Source organism: Sphaerodactylus townsendi, linkage group LG14 (genome assembly GCF_021028975.2).
Source record: "Sphaerodactylus townsendi isolate TG3544 linkage group LG14, MPM_Stown_v2.3, whole genome shotgun sequence".
NCBI lineage: Eukaryota > Metazoa > Chordata > Lepidosauria > Squamata > Sphaerodactylidae > Sphaerodactylus > Sphaerodactylus townsendi.
In genome coordinates this window covers 44,780,501-44,802,442 of record NC_059438.1, presented here as the reverse complement: position 1 = coordinate 44,802,442, position 21,942 = coordinate 44,780,501, and the positions used below count along the sequence as shown (strand labels likewise).

General features: G+C 43.9%; 1 protein-coding gene across 1 annotated transcript in view; it reads left to right on the top strand.

Moving 5' to 3' along the window:
• The window catches only part of LPCAT1 (lysophosphatidylcholine acyltransferase 1), an 82,179-nt gene extending 64,423 nt beyond the window's left edge, over window positions 1-17,756 (top strand). Inside the window, exons 21-22 of the mRNA XM_048515380.1 lie at window positions 7,769-7,907; window positions 13,002-17,756. Coding sequence (XP_048371337.1) covers window positions 7,769-7,907; window positions 13,002-13,177 — 315 coding nt within the window. The 3' untranslated portion in view covers window positions 13,178-17,756. The remainder of the gene's footprint in view (window positions 1-7,768; window positions 7,908-13,001) is intronic.
• The last annotated feature ends 4,186 nt before the right edge of the window (window positions 17,757-21,942 follow it).

Below are 21,942 nucleotides of genomic sequence, written 5' to 3'. Positions count from 1 at the left end.
AAAATCATTACAAAATGATGTATAGATGGTATCTGATGCCAAAAAAGTTGGCAAAATGTATAAAGGTATATCTAATAGAAGTTGGAAATGCCAGAAACATGAGGGATCTTTTTTCATATGTGATGGCTATGTACAAAGGCTAAATCCTTTTGGGACATGGGACTCAAAGAAATGCAGAAAATTATGAAAATAACAATGAAGAAAAAGCCTGAAGTTTTTCTACTGGGATTAATTGGAAATGCTCTTCCAAATCAATATAGATGGCTTTTCATGTATATGTGTGCTGCTGCAAGGACACTGTATGCCCAGAAATGAAGGGAAGAAAAAGTACCAACCAAGGAAGATGGGATACAGAAGGTCACAGGATATTCAGAAATTACAAAACTAACAATTTTAATGAAAGACAGTAACATAGAGACATTTTTAGAAAATGTAAGACTGAACACACTTAGACAAAGCGCAGCATTCAAACTCGTATTAAGGAGCACAAAAGACACTGTCGGCTTAACCATCCTGAAAAATCTGCAGTTGCAGAACATGTCTTAAACAAAACTGGACAAAACATTTTATTTGAAAACACTGAAATTCTGGACAATTCAGAAGGTTACTTTGTCAGACTGCACAGTGAGGCCATTGAAATTCACAAATACCAAGATAATTTCAACAGGAAAGAAGAGACTGAAAATTAGCAAAGCTTGGCATAAAAACACCAAAAGCAAACCCCAAGGGCATGCTAAATTCATGAACAATGGACTCCACCCAAACACAGGATTTGCATTCACCAACACTACTGCTGCTGCAGGGCATGAAAATGTGAATCACTCCCTGGACTGATAAGCCCCACCCTCAATACAATACTATATCTTTGCATAACAAGTTCCACCCAAACACTTACTGATTGGTTCCCCACCCTGGGACATGGACAATATATACCCCAAATATTTTCTTCTCTCTGGACACAGTGTAACAGACTTCCCTCTGTGATACACCTCTGAAGATGCCAGCCACAAATGCTAGGAACAAGATCCACCTGACCATGGCCACACAGCCTGGAAGAGCCACCAAAACCAGTTGAATCCGGCCGTGAAAGCCTTCGACAATACATTGTAGCTTCTCAGTTTGCTTTCCCGCTCTTTTTGGAAAAAGGCGAGAGCCGGTGCATGCTGGGAGTTGCAGTCCTGGCAGAAAACTGGAAACCTTTTACAGATTATCTATTGAGAAAATATGATAGAAAAAAAATAATTGTGGGATTTGAGACTTAAAAGAGAACAGCAGACTGCAATAGTATATTAGAGTGATGTAGAGTATAATTGATAAGATATTTTATTTTAATTAGTTGCATGAACCTAGAATGGATTAGAATTCAATACTGAGACAGCGGGAAGTTGTTGGATATTTTCTTGCTTTCCTTTACTTTGTTTTTTGCTTTTCTTTTTCAGTATTTTATTATTGTGCTGTGTATTGATGTGGTGAGATGTGAAAGTGTTTATGCTTATTATTTCCTTATGTCGAGAAAATAAAATATATATATATATTTTTTTTAAAAGTCACATGGACTTTGGAGGTGAAGCCAGCAGAATACAGCGGGACCCAGCCAAGCTGAGTCGGCAGTTCAAAGCTGGCCCCTGCCTGACTGGGTCCAACTGAAAACTGCAGGCTTCAAGGCAGAACCCACAGTTTAAAACTAGATGCAGCTGAGCCTTGCCTTGAACTGTGACACACACCCCCCTCACAATTCACAGGGTCAGAGTGCACAGTTGAACACTGGACCTGGGCCTAGCCTTGAACTGCTTACACTGCCCCTGAACTCCATGTAGTGTATGGGGATGGGGGTCAGTTTGACAGTGGCGGGCAGGGCTTTAGGCGCCTTCCTCAAGCAGCACCTCGGGCACAAACCCTGCCTTATCCTACCCTAGATACGCCTTTACTCTCAGCCTACCTCACCTCATAGGATTGTGTAAGGATAAAATGGAAGGGAGAACTATGTGAGCTTCTTTGGATCCTCCTTGGGTAGAAAGGAAGAGCATAACTGAATGAAGCAAATAAGAAAGTAAGATAATGGTGTGAGAAATCACAGTAATTTTGCTAAGCAGATTAATCCATATTCACTCAGATGCATCCAAGGAGGTCACTGGACCTGCTTACGGGGCAAGTAGAAAATGAGTCAAAGTGGTGGATGATCCGGTACAACTACACTTAAGTGCAAAAACCAAAATCTAAACAAAAACCAAACTTTATCAGGCTACAGTAAACATATTCTACATTGATCAGTGCATAAACAGCTACAGACGTTTAATCAATATATGGTTTGGTTTATTAGATTTGTATACCGCCCTACCCCCGAAGGGCTCAGGGTGGTGGACAACAGCTGCAGAATAACAACAACAGTAATCATAACATTTAATAGTAACCAACAAAGCATAACATCAATAAACAACAACAATAATCCTAATAGTCAATAACAACCAGCAAGAGCATAACATTAATAAACAGGAAGTGAATAACATGGCATGAATAAATAAATAACATAGTATTTTAACCCAACATACTAGTTATAATACATACAGCTTTCCGACATTGGATTTATAATAGTACAGCATCAACATAATACATCACTACATCCCATAACATCGCATAATAACCAACAATAACCATAAAATAGCATCACAAATTATAAACAACAATACTCATATAGTGACATTCCTAGCAGCCTGAGAACAATAAGGAGACGGCGACTTACATCTCAATAGCATACTACCCTCCCATAGAATCACCATGAACTAACCTATACTCTCTGCTAAAGCTATGTTAACACAAAATCTAGCTTAGTAACAATCTCTCCATGGCAATATTCTGTAGACAGCTACAACTTAGTAACAATATAACTACTATAGTACAAAATCTAATTTAACAACAATCTAACTACTATAGCATACCACTGGACTAAATCTACATCTAAGCTAAACTAACAAACTCCACCTAACACTAGCTGAATAAACAATAGCCTAACAACACTACCAGTATAATTCTACCAAGATAATAACAGCCCAGCAAGGGGGAAACCCAATGCAACCCTACAATATCAAGGGCCGCCACTGCCACCGCCATGTTTCGTCTGACCCATGCCTGATTTCACTCGCCAGGTGGAAAAGTCTCACGTGTATGTAGGGGCCCCTGCCACAGACCCTCATCACTCTTGGGGGATCTCCGGTATCAAGCATTGAGCAAGAGCACCCCGTCCCATCCCTCTCACCGCTGGTCTAAGTCCTCTCACCACTGAATAGAATAGAATTCTCACCACTGGTGGGGCACCCTTGTTGCTGCTGCCGCCACCAACCGCACCTGGAGGTCCACATCTCTAACCGGACCCGGCCATCCTGTCGCTGCTGTTGTTGCCAGAAGGTCTCTGCCACCGACCCCTGAGGCCAGGTCTGTCCAGGAATCCAAAGGGAGCCTCCTAGCTCACTACACTGAGGGCAGTTGCAAGAAAATATTCCAACAGCACAAAACCAACAATCAGTCTTTTATAGACAGAATACCGTCACGTTAAAGAATCTTACAAATTCCACATATCACATTCAAGTGCGCCAAACTCCATAATCATGAAGAGTCCACAGTTCAGATGAGCTACCCAGTTTTATGCCTGTTCCATTGAATCAGACCACTTCATCAGCGGGCATTTTCCATCTTGCCTGTGTTGTTTTGGGAATACTATTATTCTGTATTCAATCAAGAGAAAGTAAAATATTGACTACTATGTGTATTTTTTAATTAAAAATACTTTGGCAGAATTTTTTCACCTGTTTAAAATATTACATACATAAATTGTTCTTAAATACTATATAATAAAGTTCATATAAGAGCGGACATGCTGAGCTAGCATCAAGAATTTTGTCACGAGGGTCAATGAGGGAACTCGTAAGTGAGAAATAGGAATTCACAAGATAATAGGAGTATTATCTATCCAGGGGGGAAAGGGGGGAAATGGCGCCTTCCAGCCGCTGCCATTTGCACGGCAGCGATTGGAAGCCGCTGTTTCCGAAATACCTCACTCAGGGAGCGAGGTTCGGAAACAGTGGCTTCGCGCTGCTGGGGGATTGTGAGGCCGTCGCCACTGTGATGCAGCAGCAGCGGCCGTGTGTACCCCTCCCCAGGGACGCTGCTTTTAGCGTCCCTGGGACGCTGTATTCCGCCCGTGCAGAAACAGCCTATGATATGGGAATTCCACTTAGAGGAATATGGATCTGAGAGCATCAGATGGACATCTGGCTTTGATCAAAAATGTGGACACACCCAATATTTTAGTGTGAGTGTCCAAATCTGAGTCTCGCATAAATTCGAGGCTGTCTCAGAACAAAGGGTGAAGTAAGAGATGCAATTAGGGACTCACAATAAACTGCAGAGGAATCTTGACTGGATCCTTTCAAGAGATGATAGGGGATCATCTATCCAGATGGGGGCACAATAAAAGGCCTGAGATAGCAGTCTTGATTTAAAAGCTCTCAGGGCTGCGGGGACGCATTGTCTAACCTTGGTGTGAAAGTACCATCTGATTGCCGCTACACTTTGGTTTGTGGCCAAAAAATGCTGTCCTTTTCAAATTAAATTGAAAGCGGATGCCCAGATAATTAAAGCTCTTGACTTGTTTGATTCTGTTTCCTTTGATGTGCCAAGACTGAGGCTTCCAGGACTTATCTGTCAATGCCAATAAAGGGTGGTGGTGGTGGTGATGATGATGATATAATAAAGTTCCATAAATAGTAGTAATAAATATAGAGTGCCACACAAAAGGTTAATTCATACATTGTAAAGTACAGTTGTCTTAAGTTATTTACCTTGGAGAAATTCATAGAACATTCAAATGTAAGTGATGAGTCCCATCAAAACCAGCCTAAGAAACACATGCAAGTTGCTCCTTTGCGCTTGGGTTCAGCCTTGTGATACACATTAAAATTTGATCAGTTGCTCACAACTGGCTGATTGCTTTAATGTATGACATCATTGCTCAGGGTTGTGCACATTTCTCTATTCTGGTTCTGTGTTAGGACTTTACACTGCTTATGGATGATATGGGACTACCATATTTTATGCACGATATCTATAAAAATCCAACCCATTAACAGGAAAAATGAACAGTTTTAAAAAGGAATTATTGAGTACAGTTCAAAAATCAAACAGAGACATCTAAATGCTTCATTAGTGCAGCATTTTATTGAAAAAGAATACACAGAAAATGATATACATTTCTTTGTATTGTATAAATACAGAGTTCATTCTTTCGATCATGCAGACATTAGAAAACATCTTTTACCAATGGAAGCCAGATGGATTCAAAGACTCAGAACAATTCAGCCTTGGGGACTAAAAATGCAATTGATTTTTCCAGTTTCCTATAATAATATCTTGCCAGGTTTAAAATTGTTCATTTTTCCTGTCAGTGGTTTGAATTTTTACAGATATCCTGCATAAAATATTGTAGGAGCAGCAGTGGCGTAGTGGTTAAGAGCAGGTGCATTCTAATCTGGAAAAACTGGGTTTGATTCCCCACTCTGCCACTTGAGCTGTGAAAGCTTATCTGGGGAATTCAGATTAGCCTGTGCACTCAAGCACACGCCAGCTAGGTGACCTTGGGCTGCTCACAGTTCTTCTGATCTCTCTCAGCCCCACCCACTTCACAAGGTGTTTGTTGTGAGTGGGGAAGGGAAAGGAGCTTGTAAACCCCTTTGAGTCTCCTACAGGAGAGAAAGGGGGATATAAATCCAAACTCTTCTCTTCTTCTAGATGGGACTCATCACTACATTTGAATATTCTATGAATTTCCCCAATGTAGGTAACTTAGTTTATTGTCTTTTATGATGAATGAATTAACCTTTTGTGTGGCACCTTATGTTTATTACACTATTATATTATTACTATTTATAGATCTTATTTTATGTAGTATTTTAAGAATAATTTATGTACATAATTTTGTTTTTGCTACAATTTTGTTTTTTCCAGTTTGCACTATACATGTTGTTGTTCTTTTTTGTTTACACGTCAGTGCAGCCATATTTATGCATTTGCAGTTTTGCCAACAAACTGGAGCGTCTTTTGTTCCCTTTAAGGCATGATACTATCTGAGCAAGCACATTAGGAAACAGGTCTTGATTCACACATCCCTGTTGGCCGCTTGATGATCAAAATGGTGACCTGTGCTTCTGAAAGTGCCATAACAAAGAAAAATATGCCCCCATGCAACTGAAATAAGTTTAAACCTAGAATATCTGCCAGGCATTCCTGGGAATCCTTGCTCAAGCCTGCTCTCAGCACAGTTGTGTTTCTGGGTGCATTGGTTGTGCACAAGCTTTCCGCATATTACCTCGCTTCCCATCGCCGGCAAGAAAGTTCCCATGGCAAGGCGGGCAAGTAGCGGAAGCCCGGCCGCGACGCTAAAGCCGCGCGAAAGCAGGCCACGCAGAGTGCCGCCAAGCGAGGAGAGGCGGCTTCGCACATTGCGAACCGCTCTTCCCACTTTTTTTTCCGAGCCATTTATACGCCGTTACGCCTGCTGAAAGCGTTTTGGCCTCACTCCACGCCGCTCCTCCCACCCCTGGAGTGTCGGGAGGACAGTGTGGGCGGGCTGCGATGGCCAGCAGGCTTAATTTAATTTGTGACATCGTGGAAGTCGGACGGAGGAGGGTGACAGCGTCTTCCTCCCCAACAACAACCCTTTAAAGCGGTTGTTGTTTAGGGCGCCTGACGCCGCCTCTGGGGAGGGAAGCGGAGTCAGGCCCCGCCCGCTGCTGCGCGCAGCAGCAGCAGCGCCAGCGTAACAGCCGCCTGGGGCAGCTGCTTTTACCGCCCCCCGGTCCGTCATGCTTATGCAGGCCGTAAGCGAAACGCCTTTAGAGTTTTCTCTCTGCTTCCGAAACGTCACAGCAGTGACTTCCTTCTCTTGAGGAAGACACTGACCAGAGTTCTTGAGGAAGGCCCTTATTGTAAGCAATAAGGCAGCAGATAAAGGTGCTGCTGCTAATGTAAGTCTCCTTCAGCAGCTACTGAAAGAGTTTTTGATTGGTATCTTTTGTTGTGGTTGGATTTTCTTTTTACATATAGTGTGACTTTTGTCTGTTTAGTATTGTCTTAAGCATCAGTTGTAGATGAAAAGGAACCTTTTTTAAATAATGGTGCATTCTTAAGCTGAATTCTAAATGTTGAACAAAGGAGTTGGCTATTGTGGGTTTTCTGGCTTATGTGGCTGTGTTTTTGCTTTTAATATTTGGTAGTTTTTGCTTTTAACATTTGGTAGTTTTTGCTTTTAACATTTCACTTCCATTTATGGCTGGCATCTTTAGAGCATGTCACAGCAAGATGTGTGGTACAGAAAGAAACACATCTCACCCTGACATACCTCTGAAGATGCCAGTCTTAGATGCAGGCGAAACATTAGGAGAAAAACCTACCAGACTACAGCCACACAACCCTAAAAGCTCACAATGGCCATTTGATTCTGGCTGTGAAAGCCTTTAACAATACAAAATGGAAGGAGGTTTGTGTCATGTTGAAAATACTGCTGTCAGGGAAGTGGGAGGGGTTCTTGGTCGTGAGAGTTGGGGTATAATTCACACGGACCCTGTGGCAGGAGGACAGGTGTGCTGTTGCAGAGGTGAGTTTCACATCCTGGTTCAGAATAACAACCCAGATCTTTGGCTGAAATCTACAGTTAGTCAGATTAGTGAAAATGTATCCCTTTGCTGGAGTAAAAATAATATTTTATACTTGTTCACAGATGTATCAATCAGAAGCGGGAACAATAACAGAAGAAGATTTAACTTGTATTGTACAGACTGCCATGGGTGTCTCAGACCTTAATGTGTCAAACTTTTTTAGAGCTATAGACAAAGAAGAAAGGGGCACAATTACATATGGTAAGTTGTACAAATTCACAGAGAAAAGAAAACTTTCCTATAGAAAACAAGTATGCCCAGGAACATCTGGAGTTTGTAGGGAACAAATTTCCAACACTGTTCTTTCCTTGCTTTGGTGAACGAGTCCAGGCCTGAGAATAGAGTTGTGTCACATTTTCCGAATGTCAATAGGCAGAGCTTGATGAGAAACTGTGGTTGTATTCAAGTCTATGCTGAGAGTCTGTATATTACATCTATGAGTCCGATGCAACCACAGCCTTGTTCAGAACAAACAGGGCCTGGACTTCAGAAGAAGGCTGTTCAGGCCAAGCAGATGCCCTCAGCGTACCTCAAGGACTGTTCAGGCCAAGCAAAGGGGGTCAGTGTACCTCAAGGACTGCCTACTCGTTTCCAAGCACAATGGCCGCCTCTGGAGATTCTGCGTTGGGTGCCTGTGTCACCTGGAGCTGGACAAATAGCAATCTGAGAAAGGGCTTTCTTGGTTATGGGACCAAAATTATTGGATTCCCTTCCCAGGAAGATTGATCCGTCTTCTGCCAGCAGGTGGATCCTTTTCTGTTTTGTTTGGTGTTGCCTCACTGACCTTACTTCCCATTCTTACATTCAGGTTTTGTTTGGGTGGGGGTATAAATCAAAGTTTGTTTTTAATGTTTGATTCCCTAGACCCTAGGTTGGGTGGAAAGGCGACTTTAAAAAGTGTTAAATATTTTTGGTTTGGGGCTGATTTGTCAATATGCTGATGACATCAATATGCTGATGACATTCAGTTCATTTTGTTGATGGAGGAGGGGCGGCCGCCGCCCCTTCGGCTCTACAGCATTGTTGGGAGGCGGTCGCTGGGTGGTTGAAGCACAGCAGGTTAAAACTTAATCCAATGAAGACAGAGGTCCTCTGGCTGGGCCGCGAGGGGGGGGTGGGGATTTTCAGCAGCCGGTGTTGGAAGGGGTCCCTTTGGCACCAACCCCTTCAGCTCGCAGCCAGGGTGTCCACCTGGATTAGTCTCTCTCAATGGAGACCCAGGTGGCACATGTCACCCGGGTTGCTTTTTTCCATCTTCGCCAGGCCCGGAGGCTGGCCCTCTACCTCTCTCAGGCTGACCTGGCCACAGTAATCCATGCAACGGTCACCTCCAGGTTAGACTACTGTAACTCGCTCTATGCAGGCCTTTCCTTGTGGCCGATCCAGAAATTGAAGCTGGTCCAGAATGCGGCGGCCTGCTTTCTTACAGGTGGTTCAGTTAGAGATCATATCATCCCCATGTTGTGCTGCCTGTGCTGGCTCCCAGTGGAGTTCCGGGTCGCCTTCAAGGTGTTGGTATTGACCTTTAAGGCCCTACATGGCCTGGGGCCCTCATACCTATGAGACCGCCTTACCCCTTATGTCCCGACTCTACCTCTCCATTCAACAGAGGCAAATTTGCTGGTAGTCCCTCACCCCTCTATGATGCAGCTGGCCTCCACCCGGATCAGGGCTTTTACAGCCCTGGCCCCTTGTCAGGAGGCCTGTTGTTACGGGGATTTTGCTATTGCTGCTTTCTGTATGCTGGGGGTGGTGGAATGGGTTAACTGCATTTCTAACTGACTTTCAACTGTCTTCTGTATGATGTCATACTGTACCAGGTGCTGCTCAAGGTCAGTGCCTGGCCATCTCTACCGTTAGCTCTTTCACAGTTCCTTTTGGGTGCGCTTTCCCAGGATGGGGGGTGCAGCCTGCTTTAACTACTGGGTTTTGTGCGGGCAAACCTCAGTTCTGGCATGACCAGAGAAGATCCTCAATACTCAATAAACTACTGTTCGTATACATGAGTTTGTTTCAGTTTTTGGGATTCTGACACCCCAGCCTGGTAGAGCGCTTTTTCTCTACCTGTTAGGGCCCTGCAGGACCTTGGTGAGTTCTGCAGGGCCTGTAAAACTGAGCTGTTCCACCGGGCTTTTGGGGGGACTGACTGCTGAGTTACCGCCCCTCCTGATGTCCTAAGTATCTGTCTTCATCTTAAACAGTCTGCCGGTCCCCTCCCAGGGCTTAGGACTGGACACTATCCATCAAATTATAAGTGGGTTGTATTGTATTGCTGCTACTGATTTTATTGTAATAATTGATTTTAATGGGGTTATTTGATTTGTTTTTTGTATTTGTATTTTATTGTTCCCCTGAACCCTTCAGGGGTAGAGCAGTTTATCAAATCGTGTGTGTGTGTGTGTGTGTGTGTGTGTGTGTGTGTGTGTGTGTGTGTGTGTGTGTGTGTGTGTGTGTGTGTGTGTGTGTGTGTGTGTGTGTGTGTGTGTGTGTGTGTGTGTGTGTGTGTGTGTAAATAAATAATATTAGTTCTGATTTACCATCAGCTCCTCCCCCACACCATTTTGCTGATTGGGAATGGTCTTGGGGGACCACTATTTCTTTCACTAGAAAACTTGTATATAATAATAGATATAAGCCAGCTTTCCAGTGGAGAAAATAGCAGCTTCCCAAGAAACATTTCCAGTGAGGAAAATGACAAAGCAGTGGTGGTGGGGGGATGATGATGAACCCCTTCTCCACGCAATCCCAGCCCAAATCAGCCCCTGGAAGTTGAGCAGCAATGACCAAGGGAATATAGCTGCCCGGCTAGCATGGTTTCTGATATCTATGCACACCTCTGCAAATACTGGAAGACAGCTATGCTCAGTCAGGACAGTCTCTGGCATGTAAGACATTTCCCTGTTCCTGGTTTCTTTTTCAAGAAGAGTTGAACAGAGACCTTAGAGCAAGTGCACTGAATCAGTAGCTGGCATTCAAGAGCACAAAGGAAAAGGCTATTTGTCAGCTAATCCTCCTATTGTAGATTTTTGAAAGGTATTGCCCTTATCAAACCACCCTGGGTACAGTTTTCCTTGTTGGAATCTGAGCTGGGTTTTTACAGCTTTAATGGAACTCCCTCTTCAATCCATTCTCCTAAAGAACTTAACTGTAAAAGTGTTGTTCATTGTGGCCATTACCTGAGCTCCATGGATTTTGAGGTTGGGAAGGTTGCATTCCAACTCTAACCTGTACATTTGCATCCTGACAAGGCATTCCAACAATTCTCATAGGCTCATTCCGCACATGCAGAATAATGCACTTTCAAACTGCTTTCAGTGCTCTTTGAAGCTGTGCGGAATAGCAAAATCCGCTTGCAAACAGTTGTGAAAGTGCTTTGAAGACGCATTATTTTGCGTGTGCGGAAGGGGCCATAGACTGCAAGAGCAGGGAGAGGCCGCCCCCTGTGGAGCTCGTGTGTGTGTGTGTGTGTGTGTGTGTGTGTGTGTGTGTGTGTGTGTGTGTGTGTGTGTGTGTGTGTGTGTGTTTGTGAGAGAGAGAGAGAGAGAGAGAGAGAATTCACAGAGTGTTGTAGGAGTAATAACATTCTCTTCTGCAGAGGTGGCCTGTAGGAGGAGGGTCCTGCAAGAGATTAAAGTGCCATTACAGGACACGTTACTCATCTGTATCTTTCTGAGGAAGTCCTGAAATTCTTAGATGAAAAACTAAAATTCTTACTATGAGAAAAAACTGAAAAATTTACCATTAATTTCTATTCCTGAAAGACCCAGAAAGGCTCTCACTTTCAAGTGGTCTTGATTTGTACCTCTGATTGGTGGTAGAATCTGACCCTTCCATCTCTGTTTCTATGTTGCTTTTTTTCCCTTCTGGACACATGTAATATTTCTAACTAGTGGGCATTATGCTCATTTTCTTTTTAAGTATCCAGAGGAGAGTGTTCATGTTATTGCCAAACAGTTTGAGAATAGAAGCTCCCCACCAGTGGAAGTGTTGTCAACTGCATGCTGGGCCTGCCTCTGATGGGTGGGGCAACCAGAGAAGATCTAAAATGCCCCCCTGTTATATCTAAGAATAGGTGTTTGTGGTACAAGTCCCTGTCCTTTATACACAGGAGAAGTTTTCATTATGGAGACTGTCCACTTTTAGTGTTAAGTTTTTCTGTAATAAAATTAATCATCCCCATTATTTTTGAATTTGTTTCTCACTTAGGCCGTTTCTGCACGGCGTCGATGGGGGTTGGGTTGGCGCATTCCACGCCGACCCAACCCCCCGGGACCGTTCGCAGTCCGGGAAACAGCCGCGGAGCACCGTCACCCGGCCGACCCGGCATGTCTCTGGCCGTCCGGCACGTCGCCGAGGCCTGGAGACACGCCCCCCAGCCCTGCGCGACTGCTCCAGCGTCACAGGGCAGGGGGTGGGTCCCCAGGCCTCGGCGACGCACCGGACAGACGGGGACAAGGTAAGTGAAGGGTGGAAGGGGGGAGGGCGCCTTGGAGCCGCTGCCATTCGCACGGCAGCGGCTCCAAGCCGCCGTTTTCCGAAAACCTTGCTTCCTGAGCGAGGTCGGAAAACGACAGCTTCGCACCGATCGGGTGGTGCGAGGGTGGTGCGGCTGCGAAGCAGCTGCGCCCCTTGTGCAAATGGCTCCCTGGGGACGGCGTTTTTGCCGTCCCCAGGGCGCCATATACTGCCCATGCAGAAAGGGCCTTAGATTAGGTAGACCAAAGGCTTTAAGAGTACATTCTAAGGAGCCCCGGTACTTCCTGCGAGGCTTTGATGGGTGCCTTGTCGAGAAGAGCAATTATCCTAGACAAGCCCTCCTGAAAGACAGTTTGTTCACCATTTCCAACTTTCCCCTGCACTCTGCACCTATCCAAACGTAGAAAATTGCCATTAATTCATGATTTGATGACCAGTGCTAGAAAAGCAATCTGCACAATTTAAATAAATACTTAAATGATATAATACCAAGAAGGGCTGATGAGAACTGAGCATGCTTGATACCCTCAGACTCTTGAGAGTTAGATCATAGGGAAAACAGGAAAGGGGTTTTGCCTCCCCAAGTCCTTCATATGTTATCCTGGGCACATTCAGGTCAGAAATATTCCAGCGGTTTCTGTCTCCTTTCACCCCTAATCCTTTGCTGGGTCTCCAGCTTGAATTCTGCACAAAGGCTTTATTGATCTGAGAGACATTAAAAATTATACCAAAAATAGAGGAAAAAAGGTCAGTGTCATGTAAATGTCAGGAATGTCATATGCTTGAAGAGTAAGGTTTTTTTTTCTTATCTGTTTCTAGATGATTTTCACAAGTTTGCAGAAATGTATCCAAACTTTACGGAAGGATATTTATATCCTGATCAGATGGAAACAGAAAGTTGTTTGAAGAATCCTTCTCTTAATGGTTTCTGTACAGACTTCAGCCCAGACATTACAGAAGACAGAAGAAACCTCGTACAGAAGAAACTGAATTAATGCTAACAATCCCACCATCCTCTTCTGGTGAGAGGATATGTCTTGTCTCGGACTTCTCATAGTCTCACAGCTATGTAAACTGAAGTATGGGGGAGGGGGTGATGCGTAAGAGAGTGTGTGTGTGAGAGGGAGACAGAGTGGAAGATTTTGCTGCATTAGTCTTTATACTTCCTATTGGGAAGATCTTGTTTTTGCATCAGCATCTTGGGAAGTAAAGAATGTAAATGAACTTTATTATTTGTGTACTTTAAAAAGATGCTCACTTATTTATATTCCATTGTTTAACTTCATGTACAAAGTGTCCTACAAAGTGTGCATGTATAAAACCTATTGTAGCTCCTATGGTGTCAAGTGCACTTCGGTGATTAGTGTTATCCCTATTTAGGGAATTGTTTGGAGGCCAGATTCTTTCCTTATCACATGAAGTTGGTAACAAATACTTTTAGCACCAGTCTACTGAGCAAGGCAAGCTCAATTTGCCCGTTTTGTTTTCATTTCAATAAATAGTTTAAGGGGAAAATATGCAAAAATATTTTTAACTAATGTTCTTATTATTTTCCTTGAAGGGTGACTTCTGTACATGATAATATTGAAAAGGCGAAGGAGAATTTCTGTTTAAAGAGTTACGTGCATTGTGTGTGAAATTATTAAAATCTGCACGTGGGTAACCCAAATTCTGTTCTGAAAAAACAGAAATCCAAGATCTGCCCGAAGCATGCTTTTGCATGTTTTCCATTATTCTACTTCAATTCCAAGTGAAGAGGGCCTAGTATTAACTACCGAGAAGCACTGCCCTTGACAACTAGGAAGCTTGAATTATTTTCCATTTTCTGTTAAAAAAATGAGTGAGGTTTCTTTTGCCAAGTAACTATATGTTATATTGATCACATCAACCCCGTGGGAAACTCGCAGCTGGTATCCTGCCAATCCCTGTGGTAATCCTGTATTTAAATGTAGCTTGGCTCTTATTTTGGGACTTATCTTCATAGCCTGAGGGGCTAGAAGCACACTGAATTCTGTACTAAACTCTTAATCTTTGCACTTCTGGATGTGGTCTGTGAATACACGCAGCTCTTGCTGTTTTTCTCTCTTTTCCTGTCATTGTTCCAATGTGGTAGTTGGAGGAGGATAATTTTTAAAAGGTGTATTTTTAGGTAGCTTCAGTAGACTTGACTTTTTGCACAAAAATCCAGTGTTGTATGGCATAAATAGAACAGGCATAAACTGTGGTAAATATAATTCAAACCATACTCACCTAATACCCAGAGATCAGCAGTTGCAACCAGTCCTGGCTAGGCATGTTTTTGAGCTTCTTCCTGCCTTGCTAATCACTTTTCATTGTGAGGCTCTCTCATAGTTTTTAAACTTTGGCAACCCGAGGACCCAGTTTGGGTCTAAATTTTGTTCATCAATCCCCCAGTCAATCCTTATCCTTCAGGCTCCTTTCCAAGTGCACAGCCAGCCACCTGTGCTCCATGGAGGCCTCCTCTGAGTGAGAACCACGTCAGCTAAACTTTGCAAGAAAGTTTATGTAAAAGGTCTGTATTATAAGATCAGTGTCAAAGCCCTCTTGTCCTACAAGAAAGGTCCAGAGCAAAATGCTCAAGGCTGCGGAGAGAATCCTCACTCCTGGGATAAGAAGCCATTGCTAGCCCTTCGAAACTAATCCTCAGCAGAGAGACTGCGCGACCAGCTCTCCAGCCCTGCCGTGTGTTAATCAAGGTCAGCCCTACAAAGTAGGACTCTTGCAAGTTGAATTTCAAAAACCAAATGAGCTACAATAGGCCAAACTGCTGGGCTTAGCTTGAAGCCCAAACTCCTAATAACACCATAGGAGTATAATTAATAAGGTTTATTGAAAGAATCATGCAAAATTGTACACATATAAGAGCACTGCAAAACAGGAAGAAAATAATAAAACTAAATAACCTAGAATATTTTGTCAAGCTTTAGTCCTCTGAGCTATATGTTACCTGATCAGACTGAAGATACAAAGTCCTGATAGAACTCCAAAGTCCAAAACCCCAGAGCAAATTCTCACGCCACACAGAGCCAAACCTATAGCACCAAAGTAGAATGGATGGTCTGCCTGCAGCTGACCTAATCCTCTTTGACCAATCAGATGTGTTCCTAAGACATATGATCACCTCCCTTTGCAGCTGACACATAGTCACAATCTAGCAACTTGCCCAGCCCCAGGGTTCCCTCTGCAAATGAGATGGCCTCTCGGTGTCAGGCCTTGAAACTCCCAGGCCCACAATATCGCTTGTGCCTCTGTCTGGCTCTTATCTCTCTCTCTGAAACTGCAGGTCATTGTGACAACCAAGGAACTGCGGAACAAGGCCAGTTTCTTGACAGCCAAATCTGTGAGGAAGTCTTGAGTCTGTCGGGCACACAACTTAAAGTTCCCGTCAATCCGATCCCTTGATTGGAAAGCATTTTGAGCAGAGACAATTATGGGTTATCTTGTAGCAATCAAAACGGAGGTAGGAAAGGGGACTGGAATAGCTTTGAGGTGCTCACAGAAACAGAATTGGGACGACATCATGCATAACTTGAATTCCTGATGCTGAAAACCATAACTGCCTGTTGTCTGTGGATCGTATCTCCATGGCAAAATCCTTTGCATTGGACATTGGGTGCAATAAAAACCAGTTCAGTTTCATTCTTTACATAACTGGTGACTATTACATCTAGGGTGGGGCAAGCTGGGATTTGTGCCTTGGGCAACTGCTTGAAGGGTGCACCAGGTAGCCCAGAGCCCTCCTGCAAGCCCTGCTCCCTGATCACCCAACTGCGCCTCTGTCCCCCAACTTTAAACTCCCAGCTCCAGCTAAGCCCAGCCTTGAACTGCACCCCTGCTACCCCCCCCCCATTCCACATGGAGTGGGGGGGGGGGGGCAGCTCAGTTTTAGAAGATACACCCCTGATTCAGTGGTGGGATTCAGCAGGTTCGCACCACTTCGGCAGAACCAGTTGTTAAAATGGTGCCTGTAAACAACCAGTTGTTAAATTATTTGAATCCCACCACCGGAACCGGTTGTTAAATTAGTTGAATCCCACCACTGCCCTGATTACAACTATGCCTGCTTGATACCACTCATTCTGTTAGAGTTCTTAAGGCTATTGAATCCCAGCAGCCAGTCAGCACATTTATGGCTAGTAGCCCTGATAGGATCTGGAAGCTAGATGGTTGTTGGATGTGGCAGAAGATCCCTTACCACAAACCCACACACACACCTTTCCCAGAAAACTGAGGATGCTCCCCTTTTTCAGTAGCCAGGTGGGTGAAAGAGAGAAAGGCTTACCCTCTGTCCTGTCAAAGGACTTGTAGACCTTGTGGAATTCGTTTGTATAAATCCAGTCTGTGGATCCCAGTTTAAGTAACTCTTCTCTAAAATATGCTTTCCCCTTATGTCAGTACATTCCTGTTCTTATCAACTCCCACCTCTGCATTTTCCACTGCCTTTACCATCTGCTCTTAATGGTCATACAAGACTTAAAATTCCCCCCATCGTCACTCTGTGACCTTCCATTCAATTCCCCATACAATATATGAGTCAGTCTGGAGGAAAATCCCTTTCCTTGGGTAACTTGGCCTGATAGGTTGCCTACTTCATGGCACAGTGTAACAAGACAACAACATTCTAAAGATAATTCAGACTGCTTGTTTGTTGTCTTGCTTCTGCTTGGAGAATAACATCCTAGTTCCTGTAGATAAAAATAGCAGAGCCTGAACCTGAATATTTGTGCAAATAGTCTTACTGAAGCTGGTTGGGATGGTGTAGATATCAAGATTGGGACCAAAGAATAAAGAACATCTCTCAAAGCAAAAAAAAGCTGTTATGATCACTGCAGTCCTTCTGCTGTTAGTGGGAACAGCCTTGGATGCGTTTCAGCGCGTTCGCTGGGAAATAATTCAGTCTGTTTGAGTAAATGAATCTTTCATCATTTTTATACTTCTAGTGTCATCTAAATGAATTTTGGTGTAAGTCCCCCCCTCCCCCCATAAATTTCAAAAACATAATTGTTTTACGAATAGTAACAGGGTTTGGAGCTTTGTGCTACCACTTCAAATTAACAAATATTTTGCTATTGTTTCTGTTTGAGAATTGCTCAGTTTCAGCAGTTTCTGGGTAGACTTTGCAAGCCTTGTGGAAAAGGTGACAATGTTGTAAAAAAAAAAGTCGTCCTTCTGAAATGCCTTTGGAATTTTTACAAATGAAGTCCAAGTAGGGTCCAAAATAGATGGTGCACATTTTATTTGAAAAGTATGTGGGTGGGGTGGGATAAGGTAACTGCAGACAAAAGCTACATTCAGTGTGTTTCCTCTGGATTTAGCCCTAGAATGATGCTTATCTTCCTAACTTACCCATTTTGCCAAATTTAGATATGTAGTAAATTTTGTGATGATAATCTTTTGTATGGATCAGGGTGGTTTCGGACAAGGGGGAGGGATAGTTATTATTTTCTAAAGGGATGAACTGACTCCAGCAAATTGTCAGTTATTAAAACTGAAGAATAAGGTTACCTGAATGCAATTCTGATTTTAGAATTCCCCACATGTCTGCTGCCTTTCCTTAACCATGTAATCCTTAAAGGTCTATATTCAGAAAAAAAAAATCCATTGGGTGCAATGAGACTTACTTCCTAATAAGCCTGCCCAGGAGTGCAGCAGCATATAGAGGATATACGACGGCCACTTCTTCCCATCTTGTGATTGAAAAGTAATTGAAACATTACTTGTTCGTACAGAAAAAAATGATTGCACTACCCCCCCCCCCTTCCTTTTCAAATTCCTAAACATCCCTCGTACACGGCTGTTTCCATACTTGAAAAGGTGGGGGAAGAGATCCCCTAGTCCCCCTGTGCCACCAAATTTTTAAAATGGCAGCATTTTTAAATGGTCAGATTGGAAGGGAGGGGGAGGGGCGTGTTGTGTTCTGCCACCTTCAGTGCTGCTATGTAGTCATACGTCATCTAGATGTCTGTTCATAGAGGTCCCAGGCTCTCCTCTTGGCATGTCCCTTCTGGTAAGAAAGATATTAACTTTCTGCTTTGTTTGTTTAAAAGGGATTGCTTTGTTCATCCCATGTGTTGCCACGTGTTTATTGGCTAGAGTGGGGTGGGGTTTCTGCCTGACTGTGTGGCCGTGTTCCAGTGGCATTTTCTCCTGGCGTTTTGCCTGCATCTGTGGCTGGCATCTTCAGAGGATGACAGTAGTAAAGCAAGTGGAGTCTATATACCTATGGAATGTCCAGGGTGGGTGAAAGAACTATTTGCATTGTTTGACAACAAGTGTAATGGGTGCAATTAGCAAGTGTGATTTAAGAACATAAGAACAAGCCAGCTGGATTTAAGAACATAAGAACAAGCCAGCTGGATTTAAGAACATAAGAACAAGCCAGCTGGATCAGACCAGAGTCCATCTAGTCCAGCTCTCTGCTACTCGCAGTGGCCCACCAGGTGCCTTTGGGAGCTCACATGCAGGATGTGAAAGCAATGGCCTTCTGCGGCTGCTGCTCCCGAGCACTTGGACTGTTAAGGCATTTGCAATCTCGGATCAAGGAGGATCAAGATTGGTAGCCATAAATCCTCCATAAATCTGTTCAAGCCCCTTTTAAAGTTATCCAGGTTAGTGGCCTAACCTGCATGTGTTGAGTGGAATCCGCCCATTTTAGCATATGTAAGTAACAATGAAGTTGTCTAATTATCAGCTGTTATCTGAGATAGATACTTTGGCAGGTTGTGAATGATCAGGAGGCCACAAATGCTTTACTCACAAATGCCATTAATGCTATGAAGATGACAGTATGGCCAGTTTTGCTTGTAACCTGGCATGTGTGTTCCTGAAAATTGCCACTTTGTAGAAAACTTCATCAGCAGTGCAGATGTCCATTAAGAAATGATGGGATAGTAGCAGCATACCAAATTGCCACACTGTGCATTTATGGTGGAATCTCCTCGAGGCATACCATGAGTTAACACACGAAACATAGATATTGCCTTCGGCCAGCTGGCAAAGGAAATGCAGTTTTTCAAATTGAAAGCTGAATGTATTGTCAAAGACTTTCACGCCCAGAATCACTAGGGTGTTGTGGGTTCCAGTGGCATTTTCTCCTGACGTTTTGCCTGCATCTGTGGCTGGCATCTTCAGAGGATCTGGTGGTAGTAAAGCAAGTGGAGTATATATACCTGTGGAATGTCCAGGGTGGGAGAAAGAACCATTTGCATTGGTTAAAAGTGTTAAGGGCAAGGGAGGCTGTAGTGTTAGGTATTGTGCTTCAGTAAACCATATGCTGAAATCATAATTTCTAGAGAATATTTCAACACTGTGCTACCAGAAATTCTTCATATGGTTTCAGCCACCATATGAAACTTTTCAGTGGCTGTCATATGGATCCTCATTCGTTTCTATTCTTTCCAAAGCTCGGGGTGTGTATTTGTCAGTGCTTTTGTTATTAATGGGGCCACTGTGGTCTTCCAGAACATCACATCATAGCAAAAAGTTGGAGGTGACAGCGCAGTCTAGAGTGCTGATCTCTACTACCAGGGTTATACAGCAGAGGGCGGGCCATCATTTTGACCATTGTTTCCTACATGTAGTTTTGATTCCAGGCCGTGCTGCTACTTCCCTCTCTGCCAAGGATGTAGGTAAGGGGGGGGGGGGGTTCCAAGGTTCAAACCTGACCATTACATGCCCAAAGCTCCGCCCCCATTTGTGTTTTTTTATTTTTTAGTGTTTTTCAGTCTTTGGCCTGTAGGGGGTGCAGCTTTTAGGCTAGCACAGGGGTAGGGAACCTGCGGCTCTCCAGATGTTCAGGAACTACAATTCCCATCAGCCCCTACCAGCATGGCCAATTGGCCATGCTGGTAGGGGCTGATGGGAATTGTAGTTCCTGAACATCTGGAGAGCCGCAGGTTCCCTACCCCTGGGCTAGCAGCACCAGAATTCAGGGATTTTTTGGGAGACTCTCCTGATGATTCCACCCAGGTTTGGTGAGGTTCAAAGGGGGTCCAAAGTTATGGACTCCCAAAGCGGGTGCCCCCATTATTTCCAATGGGAGCTAATAGAAGATGGAGGCTACACATTTGAGGGTCCATAACGTTGGACCCCTGAACCAAATTTCACCAAACCTGGGTGGTATCATTAGGAGAGTCTCCTAAATGTACCCTGAAAGTTTGGTGCTGCTAGCTTAACAATTGCACCCTTGACAGCAGGCACTCCCCACATTTCCCCAGATTCTCCTTTTAAATCCACCCCCTTTGGCATGGATTTAAAGAGAGAATCTGAGGTCCCCAGTTTAAACATTGAAAGTGATGCTGTTTCAGGGCAGGGGATAATCCACCCCAAAACAGCATCACTTTTAATGTTGTTTCAACTGGGGACCCCAGATTCTCCCTTTAAGGTGGATTTAAAAGGAGAATCTGGGCTCCCTGTTTTAAACACTTTCAATGGTTTCAGCATCATAGCAGCTGCCCATGTGGGTGGGCCGCAAAACTCAGATTTTGCACCAGGCTCCATTTTCCCTAGCTATGCCTCTGCCCGGAGGGGAGGGCAGAAGGGACTACCGGCTGGGAGGCAGGGCAGGGGAATCTCCCGTCCCCGGCCTTGGAGAGCTGCTTTTATAAGCCTCAGGGCCAGGGGGCGGGGCTTTGGGAGGCAGGGCCACGCCACCAGGGGCAGGTGGGGCATGGGCCCCACCCCCTGAACCCACCCCATAAAAATCTATAGCTACATCACTGCTCTCTGCAGTATTTAAAGTTTTGCTTTGCAGAAAGTGAGGGAAATACCTCTGCACATCCAATAGGATGCTTGGGTTTTGATAGTTTTTGGAAATCATGGTCAAGATGCAAAGAGCCCCATAACTAATTTACTAGTACCATGTTGTTCCATGCTATATGACAAATGGCTTTTGAAACTTAGGAGAATTTGCAATGGGGAGGAAATCCCAAGAGGGGAAAGTTAAAAATCCCACTGGATATACACACATCTTTTGGTGTATTTAGAATAGGTACTTGTTTCCCAGCCATCATTAATATTTCTGTAACCAAGGGCATTCAAGCTAGCAATGTTCATGCTGACGTGCTACTGGAACGGGACCCCAATGGGGTGCCGTGGGTGCCATGGCACCCCCAACCATTTTTAGAAAGTGGGTGGGGCCAGGTGGGGCTTTTGGCCAGCAGGGCTTCTTATTGACCATCGGAAAGCTGATTGGCTATACAGATTTTTTAAAAAGTTGCAGCAGCTACCACCACACAACACGGATCTTCACTATGTGGCTGGAAAATATTTTTAACCAATATGTTCAAATTTAAAAGGCATCCTGTTAAACAGAGTTTCTGCCTGAATGCTGAACATGTACGATTATATGCATGAAGTTGCTCCCTGACATTTTATTTTAATACATTTCTATACCGCCCTTCCCCTGTCGGGCTCAGGGCAGTTTCCAGCAGCTCAAATACACAATATTATTCCATATAAAATAAATACAATAAAACCCAAGAGTAAAACCATACATTACCAGTACAATTCAGAACAGAGTAGCTTCAGTCTAAGCCCATTGAAGTTAACTCTGTTCTGGATTGCACTGTACATCTATAGCAGTGGTGGTGAATCTTTGGCACTCCAGATGTTATGGACTACAACTCCCAATTGGCCATGCTGGCAGGGGCTGATGGGAATTGTAGTCCATAAAATCTGGAGTGCCAAAGGTTCGCCACCACGGATCTATAGTTTTGTGATTGGCTTTGCTTCTTGTGGC